Source organism: Erpetoichthys calabaricus, chromosome 16 (genome assembly GCF_900747795.2).
Source record: "Erpetoichthys calabaricus chromosome 16, fErpCal1.3, whole genome shotgun sequence".
NCBI classification, from domain to species: Eukaryota; Metazoa; Chordata; class Cladistia; order Polypteriformes; family Polypteridae; genus Erpetoichthys; species Erpetoichthys calabaricus.
In genome coordinates this window covers 10,203,531-10,216,497 of record NC_041409.2, presented here as the reverse complement: position 1 = coordinate 10,216,497, position 12,967 = coordinate 10,203,531, and the positions used below count along the sequence as shown (strand labels likewise).

Below are 12,967 nucleotides of genomic sequence, written 5' to 3'. Positions count from 1 at the left end.
TGGTATACAAAGAGATCCTTAACAAATAATTATTTGTATATTTTCCCTCAGTTTAAAAATGTTTACTTTTCTTCTTAATAACAATTTTAAGGCAGTACTTCGCCGCTGTGAAGCACGGGTATTTTGCTAGTCTCTAATAATCACAATACAATATTTCATTTCAGTTTCTTTGATTTCAATATACTGTATATCTTATTTACATGTAATAGTGTGCAATAAGGAATTTCCTCTAACTTCTGCATGATTATAAATGAAACTAATTAGCAGCAGCTTTCATTTTCCAAAGAATTGCAATTAATCTGTATTGTATTAAACACTAATTACATATTTTGATGGGTTGCACCAAAAAATCACATAAAATATTTTTTTGAAAAGAATTATTAAGTCCTCATTCTGCTTTCAGCTACTATTAGATTATGTGTGAAATATTGTTCATTTCAAAAACTAATATGTAAAGGTACAGTATGTGTTTTCATTCTAAACTGTTTATCATACTGTACCAGCACTGACACTATGGCGAAGCAGTTTTAGACTGGCACTTCAAATGTTTGCATTGAATACTCTTCTTTAAATAATTAAAGCTTTCCAGGACCTTCTGTAAAATTAATTTTACTATGGTTAAATATTTGAGCTATAATTAAGTAAATGCTAAATTAAAACATGCATTCAATTTTATATAATGAATACTAAAATAAATATGTTTGAACATTAACTTCCTATTATCTAAAAATTCTTTTTTTTCTCTCTTCTTAATGCAGGACAGAATTATGGACTTAGAAATGGTAAGTCTTCTAACGTTTCCATAACAAATCTTAAGCAAATAATGTCTGTAAAGCATTAAGTGTACAGTATAGTTGTCTTGTATGTGCTGAATTATATTTATTCTTATTTCCTAACTTTGAGAAAAGCAGTGTTTTACATTGTATAGGGAGTGGTTTTAAGTCAACAGGAACAATGTTGGAGAGTATTTCTTCTTTAAACTTAATATTGTGCATTTGGTTAAAATCTGAACATTTACAAATCTTAATCTTCAAAAAAAAAAAAAGAAAAATTTTAAGATGGCAAACTACTTTAAAATTGTGATTGTTATTGGCGAATTAATATTGATACTTGACAACAGGAATGTCTTAAGAGTGAACACTTCATGGTATCAATATGAATTCCCAAAATTTCCGAAACTTAATTGTTCTAGGTTTTCTACAGTATTCATATTCCCAAGTGAGAGTTTGTACTGTACTCATGTGTGACTACATGTAGATGAATAATAAATGAGAAACATGAGTAAAAATGACATATAAGAAACGCTTGCAGTGGAGATGATACAGCACCACGTGTTGAACAAAACAACAGAAAAAGTCATGTCAGGAAATGCTTTGTGTTTGAGACAGGAGATTTGTTGTATGCAATTGTGAGAATTATGTGGAAAAAAAAGGCTAAAACATGCACACGTGTTAATGTCTCTCTTATCTCAATACTTGCTGTTTTACCAGGAAAGTGAGCTCAGTTATAGTGCCATTGATTAATCGAATTTATCAGATGTACTACGTAACTAAGTATTTTTCTGTTTACAGTATGTGTTTGATTTTTTTAACCTGGGGCTAATATTGTTATTTCATTTGAGCTGCTTACTATTGAACATGCTGCATACAGTCCTGGGTGGTGCTGGTGTGAAAGAGATTGCAGCAGAACTCTGTATTAAAGGACAACACCAGTAGGAGTATTCAGTAATGTAACAAAGGTGATTTCAAGTTGATTTATGAAACACTAAAAACTGCTAAAAATCTCAATTCTCCATTAGGGTCACAGCCTAAATAAGTACTGCCTCAATTACAGTGAGTTTGAATAAATGTCTACCAACAAAAAAACAAAAGTTACTAATTACTTTTAATAACTCAAAAGCATAGTCCTGTTTTCTTCTTATCACATTCTGAAAAACAGTACCCTCATCAGTTATAGAACTTCTTTGCTTTTTTTTAACTTCCTAAACAACTTAACACTGATTGTTGATTGGTATTGTGAACTTAGTGACGATATGCATGTGAACAACATTGTTGGGTTTTTCAAAAACACAAGGCTATGCACTGCTAAAAAAATGTAGTGTTATCAATTTCAGATCTATTGTCACATATGGTGGACATAGCAAAAGTGCATCACGCCAAAATTGTTTGGCTGCCCGAAACTCACTTATAGATTATCATTGCCTATTATTGTTATAAGTGTCAAGCAAACAGTTAACTTTCCTTTTGAATATGTTATGTTTCACGTGCATGATTTTAAAAAATATTTATGGGGAGAGGGGTGTGGAAATAAATAAAGGAAGATCACTCTCCAAGGTTTTGGCAACACTTCATACACTGGTTCTAGCAACACATTTCTTAGAAAAGGTTCCAGATTCGAGTCCCTACCTTTCAAAGATCCAAGAGGACATTGGGAAGAAGATCTCTTAATCAATATATCAGAAAAGGAGTGGAAGGTAGCAAAGCAGAGAATTCACTCGAGTTCTATATGTGCAAAGCATAGAATTATTCAACTAAAAATTATATATCGAGCTCATCTGTCTCGCTTAAAACTGTCCAAAATGTTTCCAGGCCAGGATCCAACCTGCGAGCGCTGCAACCAAGCTCCTGCCTCACTGGGTCACATGTTCTGGGCCTGCACCAAACTAACATCATTTTGGACAAAAATTTTTAAGTGCCTCTCAGACAGCCTTAGTATCACAATCCCTCCTAACCCACTAACAGCTGTGTTTGGTGTCCTTCCAGATGGACTTGAATTGGAGAAGGACAAACAAACGGTGATTGCATTCACTACACTCTTGGCACGCAGACTTATTTTGTTAAATTGGAAGAATCCTAATTCTCCTCTTATAAGTCAGTGGGAAACTGATGTTTTATATTATTTGAAATTGGAAAAAATCAAATTTTCAGTTAGAGGATCTGTACAAAATTTTTTCAAAACTTGGCAGGATTTAATCAATATTATTTTAGAATAAGAGAATTAACTATTATTGCATTTAACTCCCTTCTCCATCTCTTATTTATATAGATATTTACTTCCCCCCTTCTTTTGTCTAATGTTGCCTTATTAAAAAGCTTAAAGCAATTTTCCTTTAGCTAAGCTCTCCTTCTCAGGGGTGGGGTTTGATTTGTCTTCAAATTTGTTGGGTTATAAATTGATCTGTTTGTATGGAATGATTACAATGAAAATTAATAAAATAAAAATATTAAAAAAAGAAAAGGTTCCAGATTCAAATAAACGGGGCAAAAGTCTTTTGTAAATGCAACATGTCTAAACACAATCCAAGATGAGACAAAAAACGTACTCTTAAAACAGAGTCACGATCCACTTTTGGGTCGTGGGTCTCAAGTGCCTATCCTTGGGTTGTAAACATACTGGGGGGTTGAAAAAAAGCCATGTCAGGTAGCGCATTTCTGTGACACACCCCCAGTCTGCTAAAGTGATGAACAGTGCTACAAAAAATGTTTCCCTGTTTCTAGCTGCACTCATTTCACCAAGAGAACCCTCTTCTCCCAGCTCTTTCTAATCATGCTTGATTCATGAAGGAAGGAACCCTCTGATGTCTGTGGGTTGTCAAGGAATTTAAAAAGGAAAAAATTGAGCCCCAAGGCCATAAAGGCTGACAAACACTACTCTAAGATAAATGCTGTAATCCAGCTGGAATCCAGTGGAATTGTTATCCGAAACTGGTTGAGGAAAAATAAGCATCAGTTGCTACCTTCGATGATATGCCACTTTATTCAATGCTCTTATTTAAACTTTGTGAGCACTGATGAAATCTTCTGGAGCAGCACAATGCCTGATGGGAATTGTCAGTTACATAAGGTTGCAGATAAGATGAAGGGGGGGTGGGTAATATATATTACATACCATTTTACTGGATCAGTTGATGTGAAATTGACTGCGCTCACAGCCACAGCACTATGCAAGTACTTTCTACACTCTTCTTCTCTGATCTTTATCGAATTGTCCTCCTTTCAGTTTGCTTCTGCATATAATCTTAATTTGCGGTTTTTGGTGTGAGCACGTGTGGCGAAAAGGGGACTCATTGCATTAGAATGTCCCACTCACTATAGCTTTATCAATGACAAATAAAAGCAAATAAAAATATGTCTGCTATTTTTTTTCCAACAATGACACTAAATTTCATTGCTGAATATGAATATGCAAACAGTAAATTTGTGTCATTCATTTGGTTTTTGAGTACGTACTAATGTTCATAAGTATAACCCCTGAAATGTGACAAATGTAGTAAAAACATGTCTCATATTTGAATGATTAGGAATGAGAGACTACAGGTAATGTCAGACCATAATTTTCTAATTCTTATATAGAGGTGTTACAAGAGTTCGGATAAAACAGATTAATTTAAAACTGACAAGATTGATTTTATACAGAAAGCCTTAAAGTTGGACAAATGTAAAAAATGAGGGACAGGTTTGGACAATTAATGCACCAGGGGCCTCATGTATAATGCCGTGTGTAGAATTAACACTAAAACATGGTGTACGGACAAAAGTGGAAATGTGTGAATGCACAGAATAATTCTGATGCACAAAACTGTGCGTAAGCCAACTTCCACACATTTCCTCTCCATAAATCCTGGTCAGTGTGAAATGTAACGCACATGCGTTTCACCCCTCTGAATATGCAAATCAATATAAATAGCCCCTTACCTTCAGAGTTGTATGAAAAGACAATGGCAAAATTACGGGAAAAAAAAACTTCAGTGACTGAAAAGTGGAGGTCCTACTCAGTGAAAAATATATTTTTTGGTAGCTTAGGCAGTGATATGACAAACAGAAGGAAAATGATGAAAAGGCACTAAAATGTTCAAGTTCAGAAAGTGCCCAAAATAAATAAAAAGTGTTCAGATGTCAAAGATGAGGTAAAAAGGCAAGTTGTAGCCCACCGTCAGAATGTCATACGGAAGGGTATTAGGGCATAGAGAAAAGAAAAAAAAAAATTAGGGACACAGTGAAGAAAAAAAGGTCAAAATGTAGACTTTAATCTTGAAGTTTCCACTTTAATCTCGTAATTTATTTTGTGATTAAAGTAGAATATTGTAAACTTCCATCTTAAAATCGATGTTTAATTTACTAGAGTTTCTCAAATCCCATCATATATAAAGTAGCATGTTAAATTCTTCATATTCTATGTGTTCCCCAACCTAGTCATTAATCACTACGTGCTTCTTAAATAGGCTCTCTCTTTTGTAGGCAGGAGCACGCAGGCAATGATCGCAACACAGAAAATATTACATATTACATTCATTATATTACAACTCTCTTAACATTTTAGAATAGTAAGGTGTATACTTGATGTCATTTTCATGATGAAATGCATAAAGCATGTAGTATTAAACATATGGGGGCATGGTGGCGCAGTGGTAGCGATGACCTGGCGTCCCTTCCAGGGATTGTTCTTGACTCCAACAAAATGCTTGCTGGGACACGTTTGACCCTGAATGCAATAATTTAATGCAGCAGTACTGTCTCTGTCAAGTGTACCAACCCCAATTCCTATCCTTCCATTTTCTTTCTCTACATAACCAATCACCACACAATGAGCTATGAAATAAATGTAAAACCAGCTGTAAGCTTAGAACACCGATTCTTCAAAACTTTTATGGAACATTGACAAATCTTCATAATGTATGTTTAATTATTCCATCCATCCAGGGTTGCACAAGTCCCAGCAACCATCAAATGCAAGGCAGGAACAATCCATGGATGGGGACCAGCTCATTGCTACGCCTGCACCACCATGCCCTTCCTTACATGTTTAATTATCAAGAGTATACATTATTTAAATGAAGTTAACGATTTATCATTAAAATGTAATATGCATAGTTAATGGATTTCATCAGAAAAATGATATCAAGTATACATCCTAATCTAAATCGACTTAGAAGACAGTCATCATCATCTGTAAATACTCACTCTCTTCTATTGAATTGAACTTAATTTCTTTAATGTCATTGTATGGTACAATGAGATTCAATATACAGATCCTCCATAAACTTATTTTCTTATCAAATTATAAAATAACAGTAATAATACAATCAAAAACATTGAAAAATATACAATATGAAAGCATAAGTATGATAAACATGTACATATAGGGTAGATAGTGCAAATGTTTCATAAAGTGGCTCAGGTTGTGCAATGTTACAGTTGTAGTGCAAGTTTACAGTAAGGTAATTGTAATTATCAGTACAAGCAGTTCTACAGGGAGCACTTGATCGACTGATTGAGTGCGTTTATATCTGTTGGGATGAAACTGTTTCTGAACTTTGAGGTCTGTGCATGAAAGGCTCTGAAGCATTTGCCGGATTGGCGAAGTTCAGATAGACTGTAGAATTGCTGAGTGGAATCCATGCAGATGCTGGTGGCTATAAATGTCCTCCAGGGCTGGAAGCTGTATCCCGATAATCCTCTGCGCTCTTGACATAATCTACTGTAGAGCTTTCCAATTAGCAGCTGTGATTCCACACTCAGATACAATGGGTTAAAATGCTCTGAGCGGTGCACTGAGAGTAACAACACTAAAGCAACTGTGGTATTTAAAGTAGTTTTTTCATTCTGTGTGCCATTATATTGTTACAGAATGATTACTATTAAGTGAATTAAATTTGTAAACAATATTTAATTAATTTTGATGTATTTCGTAAATCCTGTGTCACTGATGTGAATCTCAAAAAAGGAGGCCACACAGAAACAGTAGCACTGTTTGACTCTGGGTGCCACCAGTTTCCAAAACCAAGCAGAAAAGAGCGTACGCAAGGGGAGAGACTGCCGTGAGAATGTGCGTGGCTTTTAGCCAAGTTTAGTTTTTATACATCGCGATGTGAATGTGAAAACGGGTGTACGCAACATTTTTGTGCGTACACACAGTGCCGGATTAACCAATAGGCACATGTAGCATATGCTACGGGCCCCGCAATTTCGGGGGCCCCCAAATGGTGGACCCAATATTTAATGAAAAAGTGTAGCATTGAAAAACTGGTCTTTTTAAAAATATTATCTTTACGTTTTTAAACTGTAAATTTCTTACACAACAAAACTTTAGGGGCCCAACACATAAAATTCACATAAATATTATAAGATTCTTATTATAATCGAGAGTAAAATAATTATTTAGTCCGGTTTGAACTGTTCAGAATCTAAACTTCAGATGATGCAGACCAAAAGGGCCCCCAAATTTGAAATGTGCTACGGGCCCCCAAAGCTCTTAATCCGGCCCTGCGTACACATCATTTATATATGAGACCCCAGGCATTTGTGACATTTGGAATCTAAATGAATTTGATTCATCCATTAAATATTACTCTTTAGTAAAGTTTTTTTAACCAGCTAATGATGTAAATATAAATCTTACAACAGCAAATATTACAAAGTTAAGAGAGTGATTCGCTGACAAACCATATTTTAAAATGTTTTTAGAAAAACACCTTTAAAGAGTTTGTTTAAATGAAAACATTCTGAATTATCTTGGAATTTACTAATTTAACAGTACAGATATGTTAGACTTTTTACTTTCAGTGTTAATTTTAAACAGTATTTTTCAGTTACTAGAAAGGAAATGTTAGAGAAAAAATGTAGAATGTGCACATGTTAGGATAAATCATGTAGTCAATGATATTATAAACACTATATTGATATCCTCCCAAGATCATAACATCTCCCCACTGGTTGTTAAATTCAAGCTCTGAATTCTATATTTATGAATTTCAAATTCTAGTTTACTGAAATGATAGCTGGGCAACTACTTGATGGATATACTGATATTTTAAAGCTGTTGTTTCTGCTAGTATATATGTACAGTGTATGTTATATTCTGTTACAGAAAAAGGGACATTATTGTACACTTGAATAATGGAAGTACTTTTAAAAAAAAAAAGCTTGTGACGAGAATTTCTATTTTTGCCGTGGTATTGAATAGGTATTGAGTATTGTGAAATTTCAATGGTATTGTTATTGAATACAAAATGTCTGGCATTGTAACATTTTTAATCAAGAATTATAATAAGCATATAGTAAAAAGTGATTGTAAGCAGTAGTTCTGAGCTACTTTTGTGAAGATGTCAGTGAATAAATTTAGAATGTGCACATAGTAAGAAACAATAGGTAGTCCATGATGATATTGTTCTTTATAAACCCTATGCTGAAATCATCCCAAGATCATAACAACCCTCTAACCCCCGTTGTTACATATGGGGAATCCCCATATCCATCATACATTAAAATTGAAGCCCTACATTGTATTTTGATATTTATGAATCTGAATTCTAGTATTCTTAGATAATAGCTGGGTAACTACTTGATGGATATACTGATGTTTCAAAGCTGGTACTGCTTGTATACATTTATTTTATTTTCTATTACAGAAAATACACAATATTGTTCATTTGAATAATGAAAGTATTTTTTAATAAAAAGCTGTAAAATGGAATTTCAGTTTTTGTTGTGGCATATCAAGTATTGTGAAATTGCACTGTGTGAAAATTCTGGTATGTTGACATCCTTACTAGACAATATTGTTGAAAAACAATGCAGGTACACTGTACACTCAGAAGCGTGCCATTGCTGTCTCTTCCTCTGAATAGACAGAGATATCTTTCTCTTTACCTCTCTCATTGTAATCCGAATGCCCCAGGTTTGTGAACAGCAGGCAGTTCTGAATATTGTAATGCCACTGAACTAATTCTTGTGTTGAGACAAATTTGATTTTGAAAGCATGGTGGAGCAGTGAGTGATACTTCTGCCTCACAGCTCCAAGGACACAAGTTTAATTCTCTGCCTGAGCACACTGTAAAGTTTTTGCATTCTCCTCTTGCATGTGTGACATTTCTGCAGGAAATTCAGTGTCATAACTCTTCCCATAACTGTACATATTAGATTAATTGTTGACTTTGAATTCCCCTAGTGGACATTTGTGTATCAATGTGCCCTGTAATGTTGGTCTCTTTCCTAATTTGTTTCATCTCCCCATGGCTCCAGAAAAAGAGGATTTGGAAAATGAATTGATGATCTTTAGGCAGAAAAACTTTTGGTCAACAGAATGCATTGTCTAAAATTGACAGGAAAGGTGCAAAAAGCAAATACACCAAAAACCTTTTCATAAGGCATTAAATGTTAATGATCTGACTAGGGATGCTTACTTGTGTGTATATATATATATATATATATATATATATATATATATATATATATACTGTATATAAAAGTACAGTATATGTATATAAATATTTGTTGTTGTAAAAAAATTGAACATATTACAAAAATTCTTTTCTTGTTAGTAACGTCTTCTTTTTAGAAATTAGAAATGGTAGCTTTTATATTAATTTGCTTTTGGCAATAGTTTGTTAGTAGTTTGTTGAATTTTTTTTTTTTAATGTTTGAACATAAAAAAGCATCATGGAAACTTCTTCAATATTGTTCTTTTTTAAAATCCCACTAAAATATATGGAGAATTCAAAGCACCCATACATTTTGTAAGTGCCAATTAATATCAAATTTCTTTAGCGGACTGCCATTTTTAAAACTGAGTACACAGAGATGAAAAACACAGTATGTTTTAATCTTAAAAGAACAAGTTAACCACTTTCAGCAAGATTATGTTTTACATTTGTTGAAGAAGTATGCTATAATTTAATAAATTAGAACTTTGCAAGTAAATTTGACTGGGAAATGTGAAGTTTGAGATGACATGAATTGTTTATTCTGTGTGTATAATAAAACAGAAGTTTATCCAGCCATTTTCAAACTGGCTTAATCCTATTATCTTATTGTGAAACTTCTGCATAGCCCCCTGTATGTATATGTCCAGAGAAGTCAATTCAAAGTATCCTTTCAGAGAGAGACACAACAATGCAAAATGAAACTTCAGTATATATAATAAGTTACACTTCTTATCATGGAAGAAGCTATACATGGTTGCATATCATAAATGGAAATATTTAATTGTATGAATGCACATGTGTTTAGTTCCTGCTTGTATACTTTATATGGATTATGCTACAGACATTCCCAGTCCTTGTCAGCGATTAACAAGCACCAGTTTAAGTAAAGGGAAATCCATAGACAGCAATCTATTATTATTTTCTTGAAACAAGTTATTTAAATAAGGTTACTTCATTAATTAAATATTCTGTGTCTCTGGTACTGTGATAATTCTGCTTTATTGTAATGTCATACAGTCAATTCACTCTTTCATTACAAAATTTCATATTTACATGCGCAGAGTCTTCAACATTTTACTTCTTGTACTGAATAATCTTATGCTTTATTGTTACTTTGAACTGTACTCTTTTTTCTTTTTTCCTTTGTGATGGCATGATCTTTGAACAGCTTTATATAACATTATTGCTATATTGCTGATAGCCAATAGAACTTTTTTCAGAACCTTAATTTACCGCATAAGGTGCCATGATTTGAAAAGATGTAGTCTGGATTTTATTAAGCAATGGCACTGTCTCTAGTTTTAGCCAGTTTAAAGTAATCGACAAAGCCCAACTTAAGTACTACAACTTTCTGCTCTGTCTTTGCTTCTCTATAATAACCCAATAGTCCACTCCTCACATTTGCTTTTTGTCCTAATCACTGCATGTAAAAGGAATGACAGGTAATGCAGTAATTAGTAAATCTTTATTTTATGTTGCTTTTTTTTTTTTTAGAAAATGCACTATTACAAGAACTTTTGCAAAACACACATAAATAGTAACCATGAATAGAGAAGAATAAAACATGGTATTGCACATTTGCTACTTCACATAATATGCAGTTGTACATTTTGAAATAAGGGAATGTATAATTAAAAATGAAATTACTATTATTATTAGGCTTATAACAGAATGTAAGCTTATATTTAATACTATCAAAATACCCGCGCTTCGCAGTAGTGAATACTGCTTTAAAATTTTTATTAAGAAGAAAAGTAAACCATTTTAAACTGAGGGAAAATATACCAATAATTATTTGTTAAGGATCTCTTTGTATACCACATTGTCAGTTTGGCCCTCCGGTTGTAAAATGACCAAGCTGTGTGCTGAGCTTACTCTTGAGCATGCAATGTATAGTTGGCCATGTGAAAAGCAATCTTGCCTCAAATCAATGCCAACCTTTTGTAGGGTCTGTCCCTGAGACTTATTAATTGTCATTGCAAAGCAGAGCCTTACTGGAAATTGGAGGCGTTTGAATTAAAATGGATTTCATCGATAACTTTGCATCCAGCTTTTGAGAGTTTAAACATTCATAAACATCAAAGTGTCCACTACTCAAATCGTCACCTGTGAATCTAAGATGTTTAAGAGGCATTGGTGGTTGTCCAAAGGTGTAAAATATTTGGCCATTTCGATACACTTGAAAGCGACAACCGAACAATTCAGCAGCGGCCATCAACTAACATGCAGAACCATAGGTGAAGGGCTTAAGCATTTCACTCTTCTAGTGCTCCTGTGTAGTATAATTATCTCCTGTACCGTCATCAGTCCACACACCTTGAACCTGTCCCAGTCATTCAATACATAAGACACAATGTTCCTCCGGATATCAAGAGTGAGCCTGATATGGCCGTGCAATATGTAACACAGAGAATGGAAAAGGCAGTCGCCATCTCTGGGCATGGAAACCACTCGGTAAGTGACAGTTCTTTGATCGATGGTGATCACCTCGATAGACATGTTAATGGGGGTACGGTTGGAACGATAAAGGAAATGGGTACCTGAACAATGTAAACTAAGTCTAAAATACCTACACAATAGCTATAATCGTAATAAACGAACAATAAAACAGTGGAGAAGCCGTGGATTAAATAAAAAGGCTGCAGTTATCAGCAGGGAGACGTGAATACCGTGGCGAAGCAAGGAAGGGAATGAAGAGACCGGAGCGATGGACGGCCTTATATAGGCAGGCAGCCAACTACGTGGGAGGCGTGGGGATGGGGGACCCAACACCGCCTCACACGGCGACCGAGCTGCAGGCTATGGATGTATATACTGTATGTATGTAAGTAGGATTCAGTTAGCGTTGGGAACCCGCGTACCAAATTTCTTGAGGAAGGGCCCATAACTAACAAAGACCGTTGGAAAGTTGGCGTCATACCACCAAAATAAGTACATACATCGGTTACGGGTTAGTGCAGGGAAGCCACCTACCAAATTTCGTGAAGATGGGGCCATAAAGAAGAAAGTTTAACATGGCAGATGTTGTCGACCGTTATGACCGTTACGCGTAGAATTTCGAAATGAAACCTGCTTAACTTTTGTAAGTAAGCTGTAAGGAATAAGCCTGCCAAATTTCACCCTTCTACCTACACGGGAAGTTGGAGAATTAGTGATGAGTGAGTCAGTGAGGGCTTTACCTTTTATTAGTATAGACTAGCAAAATACCCGCGCTTCGCAGTGGAGAAGTAGTGTGTCAAAGAGGTTATGAAAAAGAAAAGGAAACATTTTAAAAATAACGTAACATAATTGTCAGTGTAATTGTGTTGTCATTGTTATGAGTGTTGCTGTCATATATATATATACACACAAACATATATATACATATACATATATATACATATCTACATATACACGTATCTACATATACACATATATACATATAAACATATATATATATATATATATATATATATACATATACACATCCACATATATATATACATACATATATATATATATATATATATATATATATATATATACACATATCAACATATATATATACACATACATATACATACATACATACACACACACATATATATATATATATATATATATATATATATATATATACACAGACAGACACATATATCTACATATATATATTTACATATCTACATATATATACACATATATATATATATATACATATCTACATATATATACACATATATAGACATATAGACATACATACATACATACAGTCACATATATATATAT

The 12,967-nt window shown here is 33.9% G+C and overlaps 1 protein-coding gene across 3 annotated transcripts in view; it reads left to right on the top strand.

Annotated features, from left to right (window-relative positions):
• Nucleotides 1–12,967, top strand: part of LOC114666582 (centrosomal protein of 128 kDa-like) — a 218,452-nt gene that overhangs the window by 175,185 nt on the left and 30,300 nt on the right. For all 3 annotated transcript variants that reach the window (XM_028821489.2, XM_051920153.1, XM_028821491.2), the window contains one exon: nucleotides 759–782. In XM_028821489.2, the coding sequence (XP_028677322.2) occupies nucleotides 759–782 (24 nt within the window). The remainder of the gene's footprint in view (nucleotides 1–758; nucleotides 783–12,967) is intronic.